This window comes from Dreissena polymorpha, chromosome 5 (genome assembly GCF_020536995.1).
Source record: "Dreissena polymorpha isolate Duluth1 chromosome 5, UMN_Dpol_1.0, whole genome shotgun sequence".
NCBI classification, from domain to species: Eukaryota; Metazoa; Mollusca; class Bivalvia; order Myida; family Dreissenidae; genus Dreissena; species Dreissena polymorpha.
Window position 1 is genome coordinate 33877735 of NC_068359.1, and position 27008 is coordinate 33904742.

The following is a 27008-nucleotide window of genomic DNA, read 5'->3' on the forward strand; positions in this document are numbered from 1 at the left end:
GCTACTTCTACTACTACTACTTCTACTACTACTGCTACTACTACTACTACTACTACTACTACTACTACTACTACTACTACTACTACTACTACTACTACTACTACTACTTCTACTACTACTACTACTACTACTACTACTACTACTACTACTACTACTACTACTTCTACTACTACTTCCACTTCTAATACTACTATGATAAGAACTTTTAGTATTACCACATCTACTACCGCACTACTGCTTCTTCTACTGCTACATCTACTTCCACTTATACTTACATATACTTCTACTTTCGAAAAGAACTCTGAAATACTCATTTTATTTGTATTTTTGCAAGAAATACATTTCAAATCTAAACATGTAGTTGCATTAAGTCTCCACAATTGTTTTCGGTGAGCCAAACATCGTTAACAGGGCCCCTGCGAGCAAGGCATGGCGTCGAAGGCAGACCCCGGACAGTCCTCGTCGTGCCCGGAAGAACAAATCCTCATACGTGACAGGGTGCCGTCACCACACGTTACCGAGCAGTCGCCGAGGAACCATTCGCTCCAAACTGATCATTTAAACGCTTTTAATTAAGAAGCACACACATGTCTGGTTTAGCTATTAGTAAAATTGTTAACGATTTTCTGAAAGGTACCTAAACACATACACACACACTTATAAAGTGTGTGTATTGAAAGTATGAACTCTAAAGGGTGGACAGTTTTTGAAACAGGGAAATTATTTTAATCGTTGTTGTTGAGGTTTTGGACGATTTTAAAAATATTTTTACATGTAAGCATTTAAGTAATTATAAAATGTCCAGGGCGATGTCAATTTGACCTCAGAGGTATGAAGAAAATTCGTATTTTGATTATAAAACGTTTCATTTTGAAATATAATATCTCTGATCATTGTCATTTAAGAGAAAGCCCATTCAAGTTGATTGTCATGCGAGTTTCAGTTTATATAGACCATAGTCAATTGCGTCTTGGCCTATTGTTGATAACACGCCACACCAAACACGGCCTATGACAGACATCGGACAGCAACGCACCACAATATATAACGTGTTGCTAAGTTGACATAGAAAAAGTTAACATACATAACAATATTATTTTTCAATACATATCAATTGTAAAGGGAATACTAATACCTCAACATGGTTTTCGGCAGCCTATCACTTCGCTACTGGTTCCCGCACAATCTCCGATGTGCCCCGAGGAGCAGTGACGCAGTCGTGTCAGGGTTCCGTTCCCGCATGTCACAGAACATTGGCCATTAAACCAGGGAGACCAATCTGTGCCAAACAAACAAGTCTTATGATTATGCATATAAGGACGATATATAATTTTGTTGAAACATAAGTTTAGATCCGTCTGAAACAGAATCAGTAACACTTTACAAAATAATATACTACTTCATAGTTTTATTACATAAGCACTTATTAACCACTGTTATTTCCACAAGTTGTAAGAGTAAAGTTTTCTAAACATGTTTGGGCACTTTTGTTTATTGAACAAACATAAATAATTCACAATTAGTACAAATGGTAAAGAAAACACATTGACATTTGAAAAAGTCTCATGATGAGAAACATAATCGCAATAAAGAACTGGCATGTTCTGGCATGTTCTTTCTATAAATAAATCAAAATGAACCAACAAGACGAATAAATCAAAGAACATTATTGTAAATGTACGAATGGTATAAACATACTAATTGCAGTGCATTTCTACTTTGTTGTATTTAATTATAACATAGTTCCTTATTCGATTTGAATAAGGAATAAGCAACTGTTTTACTTATTCCATATTAAAATCGAATAAGGAACTGGCATTTTCTTGCTTAACAAATAGATTAATATGAATAAAGAGACGCATAAATTAAGGAAAATCACTTTAAATGTAGGTTGGGAATACAAAATATGTATTTATTACAGAAAAGTTTTGGGACGATTGGTTTAAAAATATATATTTAAGTATTTAAGTAACTATAAACTTTTCAGGGCGATGTCAATTTGACCCCAGACCGGGGCCAGAGGTATGAAGAAAATTAGTATTTGATTATAAAACGTTTCAGTTTTAAATATAACATCTCTGAACATTGTCGTTTAAGAGGAAGCCCATTCAAGTTGATTGTCATGCGAGTTTCAGTAAAAAAAAACATGTTCAATTGGGGCTTGGCCGATTGTTGATTACACGCCACACCAAACACGACACATGACCGACGTCGGACAGCAACGCACCACAATATATAACGTTTTGCTTAGTTGACATAGAAAGTCAACATAAATAACACTATGAGTTTTCAATACATATCAATTGTATAGAGAATAGTAATACCTCCACATGGAGGTTTTTGGCAGCCTATCACTTCGCTACTGGTTCCCGCACAATCTTCGGTGTGCCCCGAGGAGCAGTGACGCATTCGTATCAGGGTTCCGTTCCCGCATGTTACAGAACATTGGCCATTAAACCAGGGAGACCAATCTGTACCAAACAAACAATTCTTTAAATAATTTTGCATATAATGCCGATTATTAATTTTTTTTAAACATAAGCTTGGATTCGTCTGAAACAGAATCAGTTACACTTTAAAAATAATATTCTACTTCATAGTTTTATTGCAAAAGCACGTATTTTTCACCGTAATTTCCACAAATTGTTAAAATAAAGTTTTCTAAACATGCTTGGGCACTTGTGTTTATTGAACAAACATAAATAATTCACAATTAGTACAAATGGTAAAGAAAACACATTGACATTTGAAAAAGTTTTATGATGAGAAACCAGCCTTAACGACACAAATATGTGATTTTTAATCTCAGATTGCATCTTGTAGAACTATTTTCCGGTACTACGCATACAAATTCCGTTATCGTCAATAATAACAGAGATTTTGAAATAAAAACTAGTTTATGCAAGTATTTAAATAAATTGTTAAATTGATCAATAAACAACAACATTATCTTTTCCGTTTATGTTTGCAATACAAATGTAAAAAAATCAGTATGCTTACCGATAACTCCTCTTAATGAAAGGTTTGTACCTAAGATACAGTCAAGTTTTGGTACAAACTAGACGGATTGTTTTCCGCTCAAATTGCATGTATTTATATTTTCTGACAGTTTCGTTCAATTTATGGGTCATTATTTATTAAGAATGAATTTATTGTATTTATTGTGTGTTACATATACATTCTACATGAAAAAATTACTATTGAAAATGTTTTAGCCTTTTCGAAAATTAATTTTGCAAGTTAGTTTACACAAAAAGCTTGAAGAAAATAAAAAATATACATAAATACAACTATTTATGAATGACAACATGGCTAAGAGTTTGGTGTGACATAAGCCCGAATATTTCATCAGCATAATACGTACATCGTGGAGGCAACTTAATTCATATATTATGTTAACCACTTACGTCCTGGGCTAATTGTTGTGGTCGAACATGTAGCAGCCCACTGTGCGTTAGCCATGCTTGGGTACAGAGAGCATGTCGACTGTGTGAACATCAGGTCGTCTAGTCCAATATCGCCATGGAAACCGTTCCCAACAGTGGCCTCTGCTATAATCTAAATATTTATTTGGCTTTTTCTTAAATGGAACGTTTTAAGCATCTGTTTATATATATATTCATTTTTCCTCATTTTTAGTCAGGAAATGAATATGAGACCTAAACAATGATAACTACCCATTGCACATTTGTTCATGACATGCTATGTACAACTTTGATATACATTGGAATTTGTATGATATCTTTAAACATATTATGCATGCGTGTATGTTACAAACATTCCTGAATAAAAACTTACACCAAATTTATTTCGCTTTGTGTTTTCTTTTTCTAATTCCGAAATGTATTTAAATCTCTTTATATTTATATAATGTGTTGTTTTATCATATTAACTTGAAATCACCCTTGATACACCCTGTACTGTCCTATCACATTGACTCATGCAATTGAACATTTTCATTGTCTTTTAATTTTAGCTCGCAACGTACACTTCTGTCTTTTTAAAAGGAAAGATCCGTAAAAACGACATTTGACACTTTCTTGTCAGCGTTTAAAATCAATGTTAATGTATAAGTACATGTGTAATGAGTTCATTGCGAAAAATGTTTAATGCAAAACGGATTTTTATTTAAAAATATTTTATTTACAATAAAGCAAACCGTTTTCAAATAAAATTATTGCATTTTGTTGTGTTTTTTTTCACCTAAATATTCAATCATAAAATCATCTTCGATTAACATTCTGTGCTGTTTTATCACATGTGCAAATACAATGGATCACTTAGATCGAATTTAATTTTTTGACGAATACACTTCTTCAAGACGACAGTTGATACTTTTTTTCAAAGTTTCCAATCCATTGGCATCAATGAGTGCATGCGTGATGAGTTAATTGCAAAATGGATTTATTGGAAAAAAACGGATTATTTTCATCATATCGAATGTAATAAGACCCTACAAACCGTATTACAATAAGACTATCAATTCCAGGTTTTTATATACCGACACGGGTTTAAATGGTTTTCTATACACATTCTAAATTGTTTTATCAGTTTTACTTATGAACTTAAACTTGATCACATTTAAGGCCTTTTATTGTTTGGTCGAAAATTACACTTTTTTCTAATAAGAAAAAGAAAATCCGTAAATACGCCATTTGTAACTTTATTTTCAGCTTTTCAATATGCATCAATAAGTATATATGCGATGATTTTATTTTGACACGGGTTTCGGGTTATCACACAAAATTCACAATGCAATAAGACACTTCAAAACGTTTTTTACAAATGTATTGCATTTCTTGGTTATCTTAACTTAATTAATAAATTGTTGTTTTATTTTATTAAATCTAAAAATTCTTACCTTCCATGCTTTTTTGTTTTTTGTCGAAACTCATAGTTTCGTCTCGTTTTCATGAATATTATTAAAATACTATGGAAGGGAAAGCCCGCAAAAAATATTCATCACTAGAAATGTTGTACGTGTTGAATATTCAGCTCATTTGTTAAACAGAGCACTTTTTAAATGCTTCGATGCAACATTTGAATATCTGTTTTGTACAATTGTAAAGAGTAAAACGTTGAATGTTCCGATTTTCAAAATTGATATGCAAATAAATCAATTAATGAATATAGAGATATTTTGATTTTCATTCGACCGATGTCAACAGTACACATGTGTAGACATACTTCAACAGATTTAAATGTTTGAATACAAACATGTAACTTCTAAAACTACAGATCAGAAAATGAAGTAAGGAAGTCGATGAAAAACTAAATTAGCATCTTGACTGTTTTTTATGATGTACAATCGGTTTTAGTAATCTGCCACAAGTCAGCATCTAATAAGTGTACACTATACAATTGTACAGAATACAAGTTGACGAATCACAATTCAACATGTTACAACGCATTTCGATATTAAGCAGTGAACCGCAAAGTCAACCGGTGTTAGGGTACAAACTGTAGTTAGTAGTAGCTTGCCTTCTGTTATCGTGGAAGAACTTACTGTCCAGCTTAACTTCATAGTCTTGATAGGTCCAATGTAAGGATTTATTAAGATTTCAATATATCATCATCATTATTGTTATATTCATTGATGCAGATTGGTGTTAGGCACATTGGATCACACAATAAGTGGTTCTCGACCACCTGCTCGCTGTAATTTGTAAACAATTTACATGTTAACAAAATGTAAATGCACAAGTAACATGGCATTTATTAATTTAGATAATTTTCTTTAACGTTTTAGGTTTAAACATTAATTATGATTTGACATGGCAGTCTGCCCCCATTATCTATTGAACGCAGACCAGACTCAGTTTGGTTACGCTCAACTAATTTGTGGTGGAGTGACATTCCCATTTAATGGGATATTCATGCCCTATGTATTTTCACCATCTACCCTAGTTCAATTGTGTTCTCTCTTACCAAAGACGTACAATAGAGACAGGGCTTTCATCGTGTATGAGAGTACACGGGACCACAGGACAGAGATTGTGTGTGATAGTTCAAAGAGGAATCATGTATTGGTCCTCTTTTCAATGTTTATTTTATAAAATAGACTGTTTTCATCTGTGTGATATATTGTTTTAATTATATTTGATGGTTAGATTATAGAAATTTATTTAAGGTCGAAGTGTTGACAAACAAGTTTTGGCAACATATTAGTCACACTCAACAGGGTCTCATTTCATTTTTTAGAAGAAGCCAATGCTTTCCTGCAAAGTGGTAATCGTTAACCACAGGTAGAAACTGGTACCGTTTCAGTACGTTTTTGGTATGATGCGGCTAAGAATTGAACCCACAAACTCATGCAATCGAGGCAAACACCATACCACTTAGTTTCTGAGGCAGTTTTAAACTGTTGTTTCTTTGTTATAAGCTTGGTTTGTTAACAATATTACAGATAATAGACATGTATATTAACTAAAAATTACCCATTTATTGTTACAGGTCGACACTATCACCAACAGATCAGACCAGAATGGATCCTTGACGTGTAGAAACTTTCAAAAATCAACTGATTAGGCCGAAAGGTTTGCTGGAATCATGCACATTTCAATCCGTGTTAGGTAAGAATACCAATTATAATATAAAATTATTGGCAATAATTGTTGAATGTGTTTGATAACTGTTTAAATATGTATAATATTAGCTTTGATGTTGTGTCAGCCGCATAAACACGTTTTTAATACACTTAAACGAATGCTTATGGTGAGTGGGGTATAGTATATTGATGTTGATTTATTGAAAATTAGAACTGTGTGGAGAATTTAACTCACATGCATGTGATACCAGACATTAACTACTATAGCAATACGGTATCAAAAGAATGCTTTATTAAGTATTTGGTGATTTTCTGAGGAATTTATTAAATTTTAAATGCTAGGTTATACTGTATGGTGAATAACACTAGACATATACTGGACATTAAATGTAATTTAATGATTGTCACTGCAGCTGAATTTGTTATTATCCCCACGCTTTTTGAAAAAAAGGTGGGGATATTGTGGTTATCTCCGCCGTCCGTCCGTCCGTCCGTCCGTCTGTCTGTCCGTCCGTCCTGGCCACTATCTCCTCCTACACTAAAAGCACTAGAACCTTGAAACTTACACACGTGGTAGCTATGAGCATATGTGCGACACTGCACTATTTGGAATTTTGATCTGACCCCTGGGTCAAAAGTTATAGGGGTTGGGGTGGGGCCGCGTCAGAAATTATCACTCATTTTTTTAGGTTATTTTACATTTACTTCTTTATTTCTACACCGATTCACTTCAAATTGATACTGGACCTCTCTTATGACAATACGGTCAATCTCAACCATGCATGGCCCCATTCCCAACCCTGGGGCGCCCCGCCCACATAGGCCACACCCACCAAAAATTTCCATTTACTATAATTTTTTCATTTCTACACGGATTCACTTTAAATTGATACTGAACTTTTGTTATGACATTAGGGTCAATCTCAACTATGCATGGCCCCAATCCCAACCCTGGGGCGCCCGCCCACATAGGCCACACCCACCAAAAAATTCCATTTACTATAATTTTTTCATTTCTACACGGATTCACTTCAAATTGATACTGAACTTCTCTTATGACATTAGGGTCAATCTCAACTATGCATGGCCCCATAACCAACCCTGGGGCCCCGCCCACATAGACCACACCCACCCAAAATTGCCTTTACTATAATTTCTTCATTTCTACACCGATTCACTTCAAATTGATATTGAACTTCTCTTATGACAATACAGTCAATCTCAACTATGCATGGCCCCATTACCAACCCTGGGGCGCCCCGCCCACATAGACCACACCCACCCAAAATTGCCTTTTACTATAATTTCTTCATTTCTACACCGATTCACTTCAAATTGATACTGAACCTCTCTTATGACAATACGGTCAATCTCAGCTATGCATGGCCCCATTACCAACCCTGGGGCACACCTAGGTCAAACATTCGGCGTGGGGATACGCGTCGGCCTCTGCCGCGCCATTTCTAGTTTGTATTAGCTTAAGGACACTTGTGTAGTAAGATAAGTATACCAAAGATAAACATTCATATGACTACACTGTAATACGTAGGTTTAAGTTATATAAGATAATTGTCTTTTTTAAGATATTGGAGGCCATATTGACCATGGATGGAGTGCCAACTACTATTACACCTAAAAAATAGAAGATTCAACATATCCGACCGGCCTTCTTTTGCGCACCACAACGCAGAACAGCGAATGACTAAAAGAGTCTGATAACAGTCAAAACATGTCAATGTACTCGAAGAGATGTGTAGCCTAGAAAACATCTTTTGCTAGACATGATTTTATATGATGTGATAAGCAAACTTGAAAAGACTGTGCCTTTCCTTCCAAAGCTTATTCGTGAGTCTGCTCAGCATATTTCGTTTGAGGTGCTTACTCAAATTCTCTATTTATTTTTTTACACATGGTCATCTATATCACAATCATATTTTTTCTAACAAATTTTATTTTAATATATATGATTATGCAAATTTTCTATGCAATAAGCAAACCATTGAAAACCAGAATATTATTCAAGTCATTCAAAATAAGTGTTTTTTTATTTGATTTGTTATCTGTATGGTGTGTAATCTGTATTTACTTATTATTTTTAAAGGGATCTTTTCACGCTTTTGTAAATTGACAAAAATGAAAAAAATTGTTTCAGATTCGCAAATTTTCGTGTTAGTTATGATATTTGTGAGGAAACAGTAATACTGAACATTTACCATGCTTTAATATAGCCATTATATGCATCTTTTGACGATTATAAAACCTAAAAATTATAAAGCGTTGCAACGCGAAACGATTGAATAATTTGGAGAGTTCTGTTTTTGTCGTTAAATTTTGTATAACTACGAAGATTGCTTATATAAGGTATAAAATACGTAAAGTATGTGTTCTCGGCGGAATAGCTCAGTAGGCTAAAGCGTTTTTACTTCAGGACTCTGGCAGGACTCCAGGGGTGACTGGTTCGAAACCTGCTCCGGGCAATGTTCTTTTCCTTTTTTTAAATTTTATTCTTGATTTTTTACTGGAGCTTTTACGATCCAATGTTTACCTTTATCAATATAAAGCATTTAATGAATAAGTTAAAAAATGCCAAAATCTGTGAAAAGGCCCCTTTAATGGTTTACAGTAGTTTTGCCTTCATATGATTTACATTCTGTATTTTATTCTTTTCAGAGAGGAGATGAAAGTATCTTCTAGAGACTTGGAGTGATATCTTGATAATAAACAGTTAACATAAAATAATACATGTTCAAAAGTGACATGGAGTAATGGTCTTTAACACTTTAATAGACCAGGCTTGACAAACCAAAAAATTGTTCTGTTAAATAACCTGATGGTGCAAGTATTGCAATGAAAAAAAAAATTCAAAGTAAACATTGAATAAAAATGTAATCACAAATTTTGACAATTCAAAAAATCGAACAACATTTCATGTTTATTACATGGTGTAGTGGTCATAAGATCTTGCAGCCACCTTTCATTACCGGGGCCGTTGAGTATTTTCATTAAGTATTTTCGTTAAAGCGAGATTTTACGATTTTTTTATATGTGTTAAATTGTAATATATTGATATAATATGTTACAATAACACACAATAAGCAAGAAAAATTATACAGTAAATACGAATTTCATAAAATGCAGCAAAGACAAATAAGCGTCCCGAGCCGATTGTGACGAACATATTTTCCTACAATAACCGAAGCATTCGTCTTATTATTAGGACCAGAGTTAGTGTTCGTGTGTCGTATCGTTGCAGGAATTTAAAATGAACCGTTAAAGTAAGTTAAGATTCACATCGTACATGCATGATATACATGCTGGCGAATTCGACTGTACAGCCGTTTTCGATTTCAGAATTAAATAACTGAGTTATTTCGCATTTTTCGACACATGTTCTTCTGAACTGTTATTTTATTTTATATTGAAATATATATATAATAAGTATTTACACTTTTTATATAAATTTATTAATATTTGACAAAATCGTAGATATTCGTTTTAAGTATTTTCAGATATTCAGATTTCATATGAAATAGAGTTCATGTATTTGTACAGTTTAATATGTTTGTTGGTATAGTGAACCCGAAAGTCAAGAAATTTTGATGATGATTGTTAAGTGTCAATTGGTGCTTTAATGTGTTGGTATAGCAAGATTTGCAAATTCATAAATTGGCAGATTAAACTTTGGGAATACTGCTGTACTTCTTTATGAAGTTGCTACTGAATTACGAGTCTTTAAAATGTAAGATTTGTATGCTTATTAAATTGTAATGCAATTATTAATGTAGTGTTTATTTAGATAAACTAAAGAAACCCATATGGATATACAGGACTTTGTTTCCTTCTTTAGCAAGGGCCTTATATAGGCCCCTTCCCTAAAGACAAAAGCCCCTTGCCCTAAGAAAATTTCTTTAAAAATGATGCAATTTCCCCCAAATTTGAAGCTAATTTTGGGAAATCTTTGCCCCTTTTTCAGTTTTTTCAATAGTTTTTCCCCAAATTGGAAAAACAGGCCCTTTCTCAAATCAAGAAAAAAAAACATGACATAATATTGGAAACTAAAGAAACTTTAACAGACCACAAACAAACATTATTGGTTTATACTGTTACTTGTTGTGAAACCACTGTTTTATTAACATGCATAATCAGAGTTCATATGCATTTAATCAATATCAGTAATAACATAGAAACAAAAAAACATAAATAAAATATATACCTCAATTAATGGATACATATTGTATTGATTATGCAAAAATAAATATAAAATGGTTTGTTTATATAGTTCGTTTAGAGGAAAAGCTTTCCGTAAACACCACTGAATAAAGCAGAGTCCCAGTCTCTATCACTGCAGTTGTAATATTAAATTTGCTGCATAGCAACACATTCTGTGTCGTTCGATGGTGTTCATGTTCTTCTTACACAGCTTCGCACCTTTAAACTGGTTCAAATCTTTTGACGAACCCTTTTCAAGTCTGAAAAACAACAGAAGAATACCACATTTTAACTTATGTGCTTTTACTTTCTTTGTCTTTTATTTATACAAAAAGTGTGTACAAATAATTAAGCAAACATATGAATCATGACATAAAAAAAAGACAAGCGACTAGGAAGAAAATCTTATATTTGAACAAAACATGTTTGTTAAAAAAGATGATAGATACAACTTCAAAAGTGTGGTTTATTTAATATGTTCAGTTAAAAATAAATTAGTTTGAACAATACACAAATAATTCAGTATTCCATCATGTAAACATTGGTTAATTTGATATATTATCAGTACAGACTAAAACATATGTTCTAGAATCTTATAATAATGTGTTCATATTAATTGCTGAATGTTGTTTTAGTATACACTTGCCTTGGGCATTTATCACGTTCTAGCACACACAAAGTCTAGGTGAACAGGACGATCATCATGCTAATCTGACATGGCAGTTAGGCATATTTAAAGGATACCAAAATGGAATCTGAAACAAAACATTTATGGTCAATTGTTGTCCTGAAAATTCAAAAATCAGACGAAAACCCATATGAAGAAAATTACTTGAGTAATACAACAAATGTAATATAATATCGGTAAAATATCCCACAGTTTATGATACAAAACATTTTTGATACATACTTCATTCATCGAAGTTGACCATTTTCGTTATTGCACCAGAAGAATCAATATTTACATTTAACCGGTAGTCATCAGTTTGTTATCTAGACATTTTACCCGGGATTAAAATTTCGTGTGAAGTCACAATGGTTCCCGGCCGTGGCAGTTATTTAAAGTTACTGTTGCCGATTTGTATATCTTAGCATTCACCTTTGTAATGAAACGTTAGAGTTGGGGCAAAGTTATGTGCGTTGTGCATGCGATTTGTGTGTAGAAGTAAATGTTTATTTTACATTTTGAACACTTTTTTTTATTCATTGAACAGTTTTAATTGGACAATGCACAATATGAACCTTTGATATGTATCCACCTTAAAAAGTAACATTTTTGAAAATTGAAACATAAAATATCAAACTTTGTTTATTTGAACGGATATTATTTGACATGTTTGTATAATCTATAATTGCAACATGGAATATATCAGCTGAATACTCAACACGTGCAACATTTCTGGTGATAAATACTATTGGCGGTCTTTCCCTTCTTAAAAATACGGCATTTGAAACTTTCTCATTAACTTTCCCATGTGATTTGAATTAATTAATACATGTGTGACGATTTTATTGGAAACGGGTTTATTTCAAAGCGTTTTTATACACATTTCAAATTGCATTTAGACAACCTAACCCGTTTTGCAATAACATTATTGCAGAACGTATTATTACGAAAAGGATTGTAACAATGCTTCCCCGTTCTGAGAGCATACATATATATTTACTTTTAATTTAAAAGGAGTTATACACAAATTTATATCGGCCTCGTAAATGATTTTAAATTATTTTAGACTCAGAAAAAGAAACGAGCGGTTGGTGGAAGGTAAAATTAATATGTGCACCCAACTTCCCTCAGAACATAACCTTAATTGAACATTTTGATATATTATAATGCAAATTCAAAAGTGATATTTCCTCGAATTTGTATTAATAACTTTTAAAAAGAAAAGCACGTCAAACACTTTTTGCTTATGTTGTCTTTCCTCTTTGGTTTTGTACATTAAAGATATGACAATTCGTCTGCAACTTCATATTGTAATAGTTCTATATGTATGTTTAATGGAAATGTCAGTATTTAATTATTTTATTTTGTAATATTTTGTTACAAAATTATTACACCTTGTTGCTTTTGCTTTATGAATGCAAAAAAATGAAGGAATGGTACTTTTCCGTTTTCATAATATATTTTAAACTTTGTTTTATTATGTATGTATATATTCCAATGTACAATTTGACTTTTTAACACCAACATAATCTTTAAATTAAATATAATAAATCGAGTTTTTAAGAAATATATAACTCCTAATTTTTCGAACAGAAATGTGCTGTTACTTGTTTGCCGAATGCCCTTTACGTAATATTCTAAACAAACGTTTGATCTTGACCTTCAAAGTTGGCATAAGCATATATGTTTTATTTATTTATTTAAAATCATGATCAAAAAGAACTTTATTTATTACAAATTTTAGTACTTATCACTTTTATTCGAATAGTAATGCTTTGAATAGAAAAATTAATCAACGGGAGATACTTTCACAAATATCAAAGACATGGCTCTTTCACTCCGCAACTCTTATCAAAACTTCGTGAACTATATGTACGTATGGTATGACACATAGTTATGATCTGCAAAATGAATTACCGTATCTATTTGGGCTGTGATTAAATACTTCAATACTTCCTGAGTTATGGTCTGCACATAAAACAGGGATATACTGGTCGGAAGGACAATTGATGCGATTATTAGTTACACTGTTAGTAACTGATGGTGTATGGGATATACACCCTTAGTAATAAAATACCATAGGAGAGCGAAGTTCGAGTATGGTATGAAAGTACTGAAAGTGTATATCCAATAACCATCAGATACTTACTATGTAACGATTATTTATATCTCAACCGACTACTGGATTACTCGAGTTGTATGGAAATTACTCGAGGTGTATGGAAAATACACCTTAGGCACGCGACCGCTCTAAGCCAATCGGATTAGGTCATTTTTGTAGGAGGTGAGATATTAATATATACCCTCCTTCGATGATATAGAAACGACATGCATATGATAAAAACTGTCCTCATACAGATAATATACTAAAGTATTAACACACATATTAAAATAATACAAAATAGGGCTGATGCTAAATCTATAGAAATGAACACAGTTATCGGAAAGAATGATATTTTAAAACAACCTCAGTAAATATTAACACATATCGTACTATATAGAATAAACAAGTTTGAAATAATTTCATAAGAACATTTTCTGACTATGACTTCCGAAACCTGAAAAGAATAAGTTCAAATCATTTAAATTCTTAATTAAGAGTAGTGAAATCGTCTTATTCGAAGTGATATAATAATATGATAAAATCTTACCGAAATATTTGAAGTGTAGCTCAAAGGTACATGTCCAGACTTCCAGACATCTCCCTGGTTCCCACTTACAGTCCACAGCAATTTCCCTGGAAGCTTGGAACCAGTAGCCATGTAAATGTTGAGACTTCCGATATCAGCACCATACATGTGATACCAGAATTTAACACAGGCAGGAGCGTTAAAACCGGGCTGTATGATGCCACTCTGATACCAGGCCTTGTCACATTCCTCGCTTGGGGCGCTGGACTCGAGGTAGATGTATTTGCCTAAAACAATTGCTGGTACAATTAACCATATTAGTTTTTGTATATTCATATTTATTTAAGCATGTATTAATATCTACACAACAATGAAATATATAAAAACGTAGAAGGATGAACAACATCAAAACTATTTTACAATTTTATCAACTAAAAAACATATCATCATTATATTATATGTTTTGAAGAATGAAAACGCCAATACTTATTTTAAGATCATTGTCTTTTTTAATGAAAGGCACCAACACATATTTTCACATAATTTCGAAAAAATTTAAACTGCAAGTTCTTTTTACATCTGTATGAAGTAAAAACACCCTCCGCTATCTTTTAAACAGTATAAAAAGGAATACCAACGTACCAGTACTGTTACCAAACGTATGATCCGAGCTAGGCCCCGTGTCGTCAGTGTTCGTCGAGCCATTGAACACAATCCAGTCCATATTGTCAAACAAGTCAACGTTATGCCAAGTACAATTTAACGGCGCATCGAACGTACATGTGATTTGATCTACGATAGAAAAAAATCAAATGTTCAATGACATACGTTTATACAGAATCGCGCTCATGGGTTACACAATGTAACAAAGTAAAATTAAGATTTGTTTCTGTTTAAGATTTCTAGAAATGTAAGTTGACATTAACCAACAACAATATTTCTAACCGAGCCGTTGGGTATCTTACTAACACTTTTTCAGGACGAGTCAAACAAAATATGGTATCAAATGGAAACATTAACTTATTTTTTTTTTATTCAATTCAACCTCGGCATGAAGCAGTTACAGCACAAACATTTAAATTATCTGTTGACTTTGATTTGTAAATGTGACCTGTTACTGAAGAGTAACCCACATTTATGCGATAAACTATCTGGGCTTGGGAAATAAAATATAACAACATACTTTCAGGCATTAAAACGTTTCAAAGCGTTTCCGATAATGCATGAACTTTGAGACAATTTGAAGTGATATTTAATGCATTGAAAATTATAAAGCAGAAGCATAAGTTCAGGACTGCTGATCATGAGTTTTGAAGCACTCGAGTTGTAAGCGACATGTTGTATAGTTAAAGAGAATATGAATACAAATAACTCAAAAAATCCTGACATGATTTAAAATGTTACAGAGCGGATTCAGAACATTTGTGATATTCGATCTTGAACTTTCACAGAGGAGCTTGGGTATTTTAAGCCACACGTCGTCGGGTCGTCAAGGGGCATTGCGAGCAAAACCTTTGATTGCGGAACATACGAGCTGTGATCCACCACTCACAAACATTCACAAACGGAATCTTAAACCTCTTCTTCGACGTTATTAAGTATATGGTGTTAATGACAAAACAACGTCATTTCATACTACATATGTTATTGTGTTATTAAACAAACTACGTACAGCTCCACACTTTTAATGCTATGGTGTTAATGAATAAAAACTATTCAAATACTGTTTTATACGGACACACATCTCGCGCACGTGAAAACCGATCTTTAACTATAATGATTCGATTGGTGTATACACACGGCTCGTTATGTAACTGGATTTTTGAATTTGTATCAATTTAAGTTCTTCGCTTAACATAGCCTGATTTAATGTACTGATTATGTAATTTACACATCAAACCTGGACAAGGTATCGAGGTACTGCAATTCTGAAACGCGCTATCATCTAAACCACAATCCTTTCCTCCATAAGCTTGAGGTGGGTTAGTACAGTTCCGGTTTCGAGATTGAGTTCCATTCTCACAGCTTACGGAGCAAGTGGACCATGATGACCAGTCAGTCCACTTTCCATCAACTATTAATATCAAACAATGGCGACGCATACAATAACTTGTATGTCTAAGTATAAAAAATATGTGTCCATACAGAAATACATATCGCTTTTTGTTAACATGAATATGTATGTTTGTTAACTAAACAATTTTTCAAATAGAGTTAGCTTATGGATATGTTCCATTTAGCTAAACAGTATTCATCATAAACGAAAATATTGCAGTACATACCTGGACAGTTAGTGTTGCTTGTTCGGTTGCACATACCCACTTCGAACTCAGAACCGTTGCAATCATGTCCGCCATTCAAGGGAGGCGGGCTGTCACACTTGCGATATCGCGGACGAAATCCGTTACAGTAGCAGACAGACCAGCCCTCCCAAGCTCCCCAGCTACCGTCAACTAAGAAACATATGGCAACAAGTAACTTATTTTTCGTTTCATTTCCATACCACATTGTAATGCCTTTTTTATTAAATAATACGCTGCTGTTAACTTTTTTTTAAAACTTAAAACGTACTTTTAACTACGTATATATTAATTTCAAATGATTTAAATAAAAAGGCGAAGATGTCATTAGATGGCTAGCATTTGATATGATTTCTGACAAGAATAAAAGTCCATATACATAATTTTTAAAAAATATATATTTGTTAATGTTTTTTATCTCTTGCGACATACTTATTTAATCTACCGGAACGATTTGAGCAAATTTTAAAGAGGGTCACGCAAGGATAATTGTTGTGAAGATTCTTCAAAATCTGCCAAGGGGTAAAGGAGGGGAGTTTTGTTGTTAAAAAGGACCATTACTCCCGTTATTTCGCACAGATAGGAACAAATCATGGAGGTTCGGAATTTCATATGCTGATTATTGAAGTACCATATATCGACACTCAATGTATTCCGAGTTACGTACGACGCAAAAAGAAAACGTTTTTTGTTTAATAAAATTGTCATAACTATGGATTTGTCGAAAATAACTTGAACCAGGGAATAAAGGTATGTACATGGATATTTATATGTTTGTTAAGCTTAATCACTCTAGCAGTAATGCAGAATAATCCGTCTCACGAACAGAATGACATGTGCATATATTAATTGACAGTTGCGGCATAAATTATGATCCTTGGGACATGAAAAATATCGAACACAGAGTCATGATTTAAAGAAACATAGCAGAAACACACTAAAGAACACTCATTAATTAATCTCTTTGCCTTGTTGTTTCTATTGGAATTTTTACAATTAGTTATTATTATTTATTTGAGGGACTTCTTTTTCCACTTCTTTGTATACTTCAAAACGACGTTTTGCAGAAAAAACGATAGATTTAAAAAAGCTCATAGTATGTTTAAACAAGTGAATTCACACTCATAACTAGGAACAACGTTTACATCATTGCTTCATTAGTAGATTAATATCATTTGAAATCGATAAAATAATAAAGCGTGTGTTTCCCTTTTCCTTAATAATATGAAAAACATAATTTTTTTTTATTAACAAAGCATTTATAACTCACTCAATATTATATAGCATGCGTAACGCAAGGTAAGTTCACTTGCTTATGCTTCCATATGTCTATTGTTTTAGCTAAGACTTTTCAAAACATTACAAAAATGTAACAAATCAATTTTTTAATGAAATTTTTCAAATCCACAAACATATGTGAAAATGTCACTATACAATATGACCTTTTAGGCAATACCTGTGTCGCACTTGACCAAAATCTGATGTTACGTATTAAGTATCAAACGTCTGGCCAATAGAAACAAAGGGCAAGACAAGTCGTGCCATAGGATGTCACATATGTTCACAATGTATGCTTGTCAGCGGGTTGTAGGCTACACAGTTAGCTGGTTACATTTCTTTCTCAACTTGACCACGATTAAAACTCGGCTGAGATATTTTCAAGAAAATATTTAAAGTACCACCAAAACGCTTAGAGTAATAAGGTGAATGTTCTAACATTTTACCTGGTAATCTTGTTTTGGACTCACTTGACACAAGTTCAAACTTGGCATTCAAATTGTCAATATTATTATTATTTCATCAATATTGGTTCCTATAGTGGAATAACGTTCATCTAAAATGCAGCCTTGAAACCTGGTTTAAACCCACCTTTGTCCCGGAATCGGACTTGGACTAGCAAGTTTCAAGGTTAATTTTTAAACAATGTGAAAATTGTGGCATATTTAGTGGCAACAAGCCTAAATTTGACGACGCATACATTACAACGCATATTGAAAGATGCCGATTACGCTCTCAATTTATAGACAATAGTTCAACATGAGTATTTCTTGCTCAGGTTAGCTAAAAACAAGATTTATGATGACGTTACAGTTACGAAATAGTTTGACTAAGAGACTAACGCACGCATAAACACTTAACCATTACTACAGCAATACATGGGTCTTAGCAGCTTTATAATAAGTGCTATATTATAATTAATCATTTCATTTTTTAAAACCCCATGGTTATTCAAATTATAAGAGCTACATATTTTTATAAGATCCATGTTCATGTATAATATACTATGATCATATACTATAATATGTGGATAAGTATTCTGCAGCGGTTATGATCAAAGACATCTAACAAGGAAATGATGCAATGGAATAGTTATGCTTTAAGTGTTCACATGCGCAGAACATTATGCACTGCTAAATTATCTCGATATACATGCGATTTACTCTTCGAGGGCTACTTTCGAATCGAAATTCACCCACTTTTTCCTACTTAAGCTTACATCTTTCCATATATTATAAATATTACAAACAAGGCCCATCCCAAGCACTTTGTGCTCAGTTGGGTTTAAAATCTCTCTGCTGAGAATATAATAAAATTTACCCAAACAAGGTTTTGTGCACTTCTGTAATTGTATCGAGTCACCGCCATTACAATTCGCTTGGGCATTCGGGTTCAGTACAAAGCACAGTCGTGTACGATTCCTCGTTCCCTCGATATTACACACAGCGGTGTTACATTCAGACCATTCAATCCACTGGGTCCATGTTGCATCACCTATTAACATCGTATATAATGCTGTTAAAATGAATCCATGATCACAACTCTTTCCGTTTTACTTCACATACTAACTTGTATAACACTGCTGTAAAATATATATCATGAAACCCACACGGACACTGTCCCATCGGTAGATATTTTATAATGTCGTTCACTTCCAAATACCAAGTACCGCATGAGTTTCCCCTTTAATAAAGTCCACAGAGAAATATGCTGAAAATTGAATGGCTGGGATTGCCAATGGACCAATAGTTATGATAATTGGATACAATGTTCAATGTTCAATATAAATCATGTGTTCGATGAGTATGTACACATATCATTGCTGCGGTAACTTATTTTTGTACCACTGGAGTAATTTCCAATTCATAATGTATAAAACAACAATACAAAAAAATAGTCTGTTAACAACTAAACTATTTGGACCATCATGATTTCGTTAATTTAAACAATCATTTTATCATTTGTCGCCGATTTGTCGCATATCAAGTGCGACTTATTTCAGACCATTTGTTTAGTCGACGTTAGGCTGGCGATTTGCATGATCGAAGGCGTATCTAAGACCATAGGCCGCATTGTTATTCAAGTCCAGATGAGTATGTTTCATTTCGCATAAATGTGACCTCAACGTTAATAAGGCAAAACTTTTTTTGCCTTATACTTCCTTTTTATTCTTTGATAATAGATATCGATAAACATATGTTGTTTTTTACGCTTTCCTCTAAAATGAATATTATATAGGCATAAGCTTTTTCAACATTGGCACTCTCAAAAGTATTACAGAACTATATACCTTTAGTGCTTTCCACAGGTTTTCTTTCAGATGAACGAGGACCATTAGAATGGGTTAGTGAAGAGTTCACAATGCCTTCTTTGATTGTTTTAAATTCATTTATCATGCAAAATGACTGTTTGATGATTGATAACAATACAAACAATGTTTTAATCATTTTAGGAGGTGAGGTATTAATATATACCCTCCTTCGATGATATAGAAACGACATGCATATGATAAAAACTGTCCTCATACAGATAATATACTAAAGTAATAACACACATATTAAAAAAATACAAAATAGGGCTGATGCTAAATCTATAGAAATGAACACAGTTATCGGAAAGAATGAAATTTTAAAACAACCTCAGTAAATATTAACACATATCGTACTATATAGAATAAACAAGTTTGAAATAATTTCATAAGAACATTTTCTGACTATGACTTCGAAACCTGAAAAGAATAAGTTCAAATCATTTAAATTCTTAATTAAGAGTAGTGAAATCGTCTTATTCGAAGTGATATAATAATATGATAAAATCTTACCGAAATATTTGAAGTGTAGCTCAAAGGTACATGTCCAGACTTCCAGACATCTCCCTGGTTCCCACTTACAGTCCACAGCAATTTCCCTGGAAGCTTGGAACCAGTAGCCATGTAAATGTTGAGACTTCCGATATCAGCACCATACATGTGATACCAGAATTGAACACAGGCAGGAGCGTTAAAACCGGGCTGTTTGATGCCACTCTGATACCAGGCCTTGTCACATTCCTCGCTTGGGGCGCTGGACTCGAGGTAGATGTATTTGCCTAAAACAATTGCTGGTACAATTAACCATATTAGTTTTTGTATATTCATATTTATTTAAGCATGTATTAATATCTAGACAACAATGAAATATATAAAAACGTAGAAGGATGAACAACATCAAAACTATTTTACAATTTTATCAACTAAAAAACATATCATCATTATATTATATGTTTTGAAGAATGAAAACGCCAATACTTATTTCAAGATCATTGTCTTTTTTTAATGAAAGGCACCAACACATATTTTCACATAATTTCGAAAAAATTTAAACTGCAAGTTCTTTTTACATCTGTATGAAGTACAAACACCCTCCGCTATCTTTTTAACAGTATAAAAAGGAATATCAACGTACCAGTACTGTTACCAAACGTATGATCCGAGCTAGGCCCCGTGTCGTCAGTGTTCGTCGAGCCATTGAACACAATCCAGTCCATATTGTCAAACAAGTCAACGTTATGCCAAGTACAATTTAACGGCGCATCGAACGTACATGTGATTTGATCTACGATAGAAAAAAATCAAATGTTCAATGACATACGTTTATACAGAATCGCGCTCATGGGTTACACAATGTAACAAAGTAAAATTAAGATTTGTTTCTGTTTAAGATTTCTAGAAATGTAAGTTGACATTAACCAACAACAATATTTCTAACCGAGCCGTTGGGTATCTTACTAACACTTTTTCAGGACGAGTCAAACAAAATATGGTATCAAATGGAAACATTAACTTATTTTTTTTTTATTCAATTCAACCTCGGCATTAAGCAGTTACAGCACAAACATTTAAATTATCTGTTGACTTTGATTTGTAAATGTGACCTGTTACTGAAGAGTAACCCACATTTATGCGATAAACTATCTGGGCTTGGGAAATAAAATATGATGTTATAACAACATACTTTCAGGCATTAAAACGTTTCAAAGCGTTTCCGATAATGCATGAACTTTGAGACAATTTGAAGTGATATTTAATGCATTGAAAATTATAAAGCAGAAGCATAAGTTCAGAACTGCTGATCATGAGTTTTGAAGCACTCGAGTTGTAAGCGACATATTGTCTGGTTAAAGAGAATATGAATACTAATAACTCAAAAAAACCTGACATGATTTAAAATGTTACAGAGCGGATTCAGAACATTTGTGATATTCGATCTTGAACTTTCACAGAGGAGCTTGGGTATTTAAAGCCACGCGTCGTCGGGTCGTCAAGGGGCATTGCGAGCAAAACCTTTGATTGCGGATCATACGAGCTGTGATCCACCACTCACAAACATTCACAAACGGAATCTTAAACCTCTCCTTCGACGTTAAGTATATGGTGTTAATGACAAAACAACGTCATTTCATACTACTTATGTTATTGTGTTATTAAACAAACTACGTACAGCTCCACACTTTTAATGCTATGGTGTTAATGAATAAAAACTATTCAAATACTGTTTTATACGGACACACATCTCGCGCACGTGAAAACCGATCTTTAACTATAATGATTCGATTGGTGTATACACACGGCTCGTTATGTAACTGGATTTTTGAATTTGTATCAATTTAAGTTCTTCGCTTAACATAGCCTGATTTAATGTACTGATTATGTAATTTACACATCAAACCTGGACAAGGTATCGAGGTACTGCAATTCTGAAACGCGCTATCATCTAAACCACAATCCTTTCCTCCATAAGCTTGAGGTGGGTTAGTACAGTTCCGGTTTCGAGATTGAGTTCCATTCTCACAGCTTACGGAGCAAGTGGACCATGCTGACCAGTCAGTCCACTTTCCATCAACTATTAATATCAAACAATGGCGACGCATTCAATAACTTGTATGTCTAAGTATAAAAAATATGTGTCCATACAGAAATACATATCGCTTTTTGTTAACATGAATATGTATGTTTGTTAACTAAACAATTTTTCAAATAGAGTTAGCTTATGGATATGTTCCATTTAGCTAAACATTATTAATCATAAACAAAAATATTGCAGTACATACCTGGACAGTTAGTGTTGCTTGTTCGGTTGCACATACCCACTTCGAACTCAGAACCGTTGCAAACATGTCCGCCATTCAAGGGAGGCGGGCTGTCACACTTGCGATATCGCGGACGAAATCCGTTACAGTAGCAGACAGACCAGCCCTCCCAAGCTCCCCAGCTACCGTCAACTAAGAAACATATGACAACAAATAACTTATTATTCGTTTCATTTTCACACCACATTGTAATACCTTTTTTATTAAATAATGCGCTGCTGTTGACTGTTTTTTTTAAAAACTTAAAACGTACTTTTAACTACGTATATATTAATTTCAAATGATTTAAATAAAAAAGCGAAGATGTCATTAGATGGCTAGCATTTGATATGATTTCTGACAAGAATATAAGTCCATATACATTTTTTTATATATATATATTTTGAATGTGTTTTTATCATTTGCGACATACTTATTAAATTGACCGGAACGATTTGAGCAAATTTTAAAGAGGGTCACGCAAGGATGATTTTTTTGAAGATTCTTCAAAATCTGCCAAGGGGAAAACAGTTTACGCACACAACTAACGCACCTGACGCTCCGATGGACAACTGACTACACGGTATCATAAAAGCTCACTATGAATACTATTAGCTCAGTTAAGATTAAAATGACAAAAGATCAAAAGTATGTGCAAACTGGTCGTAGCCTCGATTCAATCGTTTTCGATCACTTACAATTCCGGTCTTTCAGCTATGAAAATTTGCGCACAATCCACCCATTGGTTTAAGATGAATTGAGAGCACACACGTTTGTGGATTATATACTATATAATGAATAAAAATGACAAAGGGAGATAATTCTGCCAAGTCTGATCACAAACTCGTTTTTTTGTGTTTGTCTGCTGTGAAAGTTTAAGTGAAATCTGCCAGGCACTTAAAGGGGACCTTTTGGAACTCTTCATATATATGCAATTGTGGAAAACACACAGGGACATACTTGTGCCAAACTATTTGCAGCCAAAGTTCCCTTTATACGAACACCTACACATTATAATTATTCAGTTTTTAGCGTTGACATGAAATCCACCCAGTCGGTTAATATAGAAGTTGAGAGAAAAACTTTCGGACGTACGTTCCCACGTACAAATGCAATGCTTAATGCCGTTCACTTTGTTGAGGCATTTTTCTAGGGCAAGGTTCTGTTGATACCTTAGGCATAAGATTTAAACAAACCTTGTAGAGAACGAATGCTTGTAAAGTGTTACATGCCTGAACAATTGCTTGTCTTGTTGCACAATTACACTTCGTATGGCATACTCTGACAATACTGTCCACCGTTTGTGGGAGGCGGGCTGTCACAGTAGCGATTTCGCCCGCGAAATCCGTTACAGGCACAGACAGACCAGCCCTCCCAGGCTCCCCAGGCGCCATTTAGTATAAGGAACACAACACTATAATTTTGTCGAGGCATACACATGATTCGTATTGGACGTTTTATGTATGACCTTAATATCTATCTTATACTAATATCTTATGTAACATACCAACTATGAAAGCTATAGTACTTTTGGTTTCAAGAAGTCTATAATGAATCAAATGTCACCTGGGATGTGATCTGCTTTGAACAAAGGGCAATGTGTTGAAGACAATTTAAATCACCACATATCCGACGTAAAAATTACAACATGATGAAAAAACTCCCTCCTATCGCTTTAACACAGACAAAAGCCTCAACAATCAATGCAGAATTTCGACTTATGATCTCCATGTCTGACCTTCATTGCTTTTAATCGTTTTCAAGCACTTACAATTCCGTCGTTCAGCTGTGAAAATTTGCGCGCAATCCACCAATTAGTTAAAGATGAGTTGAGAGCACACACGTTTGTGGATTATATACTACATAATGAAAACAAAAGACAAACGGTGATGATTCTGCCAAATCTGATCACAAAAACGTTTGTGTTTGTCTGCTGTGAAAGTTTAAGTGAAATTTTCCAGGCACTTAAAGGGGACCTTTGGGAACTCTTCATGTATATCAAATAGTGGAATAACGCACAGGGACATACTTGTACTGTACTATTTGTAGCCAAAGTTCCCTTTATACGAACACCTACACATTATAATCATTCAGCTCGTATCGTTGGCATGAAATCCACTCAGTCGGTTAATATAGAAGTTGAGAGAAAAACTTTCGGACGTACGTTCCAACGTACAAATGCAATGCTTCATGCCTTTCACTTTGTTGAGGCATTCAACTGTCTAGGGCGAGGTTCTGTTGATACCTTAGGCATAAGATTTAAACAAACTTTGTAGAGAACGAATGCTTATTAAGTGCTACATGCCTGAACAATTGCTTGTCTTGTTGCACAATTCCACTTCGTATCGCACATCCTGACAATCCTGTCCACCGTTTGTGGGAGGCGGGCTGTCACAGTAGCGATTTCGCCCGCGAAATCCGTTACAGGCACAGACAGACCAGCCCTCCCAGACTCCCCATGCGCCATTTACTATAAGGAACACAACACTATAATTTTGTGGAGGCATAAAAATGTTGCGTATTGGGCGTTTGATGCATGACCTTAATATCTATCTTATACTTATATCTAATGTTAAATACCAACTATGCAAGCTCTAGTACTTTGGGTTTCAAGAAGTCTCCTTGGACGATATTAAGTATTTGGTGTTAATGAGAAAACAACGTTCAGTGCATACTACTCATGTTATGGTGTTAATAAACAAACTACGTACAGCTCCACACTTCTAATGATATGGTGTTAATGAATAAGAACTATTCTAATACTGTTTTATACAGACACATATCTCGCACACGTGAAAAACCGATCTTTAACTGTAATGATTCTATTGCTGTATACACAAGGCTAGTTATGTAACTGGATTTTTGAATTTGTATCAATTTAAGTTCTTCACTTAACATAGCCTGATTTAATGTACGGATTATGTAATTTACACAGCAAACCTGGACAAGGTATCGAGGTACTGCAATTCTGAAACGCGCTATCATCTAAACCACAATCCTTTCCTCCATAAGCTTGAGGTGGGTTAGTACAGTTCCGGTTTCGAGATTGAGTTCCATTCTCACAGCTTACGGAGCAAGTGGACCATGCTGACCAGTCAGTCCACTTTCCATCAACTATTTATATCAAACAATGGCCACGCATTCAATAACTTGTATGTTTAAGTATTTCAATATGTCTCTATACAGAAATACATATCGCTTTTTGTTAACATGAATATGTATGTCTGTTACCTAAACAATTTTTCAAATAGAGTTAGCTTATGGATATGTTCCATTTAGCTAAACAGTATTCATCATAAACGAAAATATTGCAGTACATACCTGGACAGTTAGTGTTGCTTGTTCGGTTGCACATACCCACTTCGAACTCAGAACCGTTGCAAACATGTCCGCCATTCAAGGGAGGCGGGCTGTCACACTTGCGATATCGCGGACGAAATCCGTTACAGTAGCAGACAGACCAGCCCTCCCAAGCTCCCCAGCTACCGTCAACTAAGAAACATATGACAACAAGTAACTTATTATTCGTTTCATTTTCACACCACATTGTAATACCTTTTTTATTAAATAATGCGCTGCTGTTGACTGTTTTTTTTTTAAACTTAAAACGTACTTTTAACTACGTATATATTAATTTCAAATGATTTAAATAAAAAAGCGAAGATGTCATTAGATGGCTAGCATTTGATATGATTTCTGACAAGAATATAAGTCCATATACATTTTTTTTAATATATATATTTTTAATGTGTTTTTATCATTTGCGACATACTTATTAAATTGACCGGAACGATTTGAGCAAATTTTAAAGAGGGTCACGCAAGGATGATTTTTTTGAAGATTCTTCAAAATCTGCCAAGGGGAAAAGGAGGAGTTGTTTAAATAAAACAGTTTACGCACACAACTAACGCACCTGACGCTCCGATGGACAACTGACTACACGGTATCATAAAAGCTCACTATGAATACTATTAGCTCAGTTAAGATTAAACTGACAAAAGATCAAAAGTATGTGCAAACTGGTCGTAGCCTCGATTCAATCGTTTTCGATCACTTACAATTCCGGTCTTTCAGCTATGAAAATTTGCGCACAATCCACCCATTGGTTTAAGATGAATTGAGAGCACACACGTTTGTGGATTATATACTATATAATGAATAAAAATGACAAAGGGAGATAATTCTGCCAAGTCTGATCACAAACTCGTTTTTTGTGTTTGTCTGCTGTGAAAGTTTAAGTGAAATCTGCCAGGCACTTAAAGGGGACCTTT

The 27008-nt window shown here is 33.9% G+C and overlaps 1 protein-coding gene across 1 annotated transcript in view; it reads right to left on the minus strand.

The window, feature by feature from the left end:
• Positions 1–307: 307 nt before the first annotated feature.
• Positions 308–27008, minus strand: part of LOC127831144 (SCO-spondin-like) — a 44864-nt gene continuing 18163 nt past the window's right edge. The window contains exons 10-26 of the mRNA XM_052356136.1: positions 26059–26229; positions 25678–25851; positions 25043–25207; positions 24000–24134; positions 22720–22890; positions 22338–22511; positions 21075–21224; positions 20453–20718; positions 20106–20109; positions 18952–19125; positions 16336–16506; positions 15954–16127; positions 14696–14845; positions 14075–14340; positions 3408–3558; positions 2325–2471; positions 308–550 (exon numbers count right to left, since the gene is read on the minus strand). Of these exons, the coding sequence (XP_052212096.1) occupies positions 405–550; positions 2325–2471; positions 3408–3558; positions 14075–14340; positions 14696–14845; positions 15954–16127; positions 16336–16506; positions 18952–19125; positions 20106–20109; positions 20453–20718; positions 21075–21224; positions 22338–22511; positions 22720–22890; positions 24000–24134; positions 25043–25207; positions 25678–25851; positions 26059–26229 (2789 nt within the window). The 3' untranslated portion in view covers positions 308–404. The remainder of the gene's footprint in view (positions 551–2324; positions 2472–3407; positions 3559–14074; positions 14341–14695; positions 14846–15953; positions 16128–16335; positions 16507–18951; positions 19126–20105; positions 20110–20452; positions 20719–21074; positions 21225–22337; positions 22512–22719; positions 22891–23999; positions 24135–25042; positions 25208–25677; positions 25852–26058; positions 26230–27008) is intronic.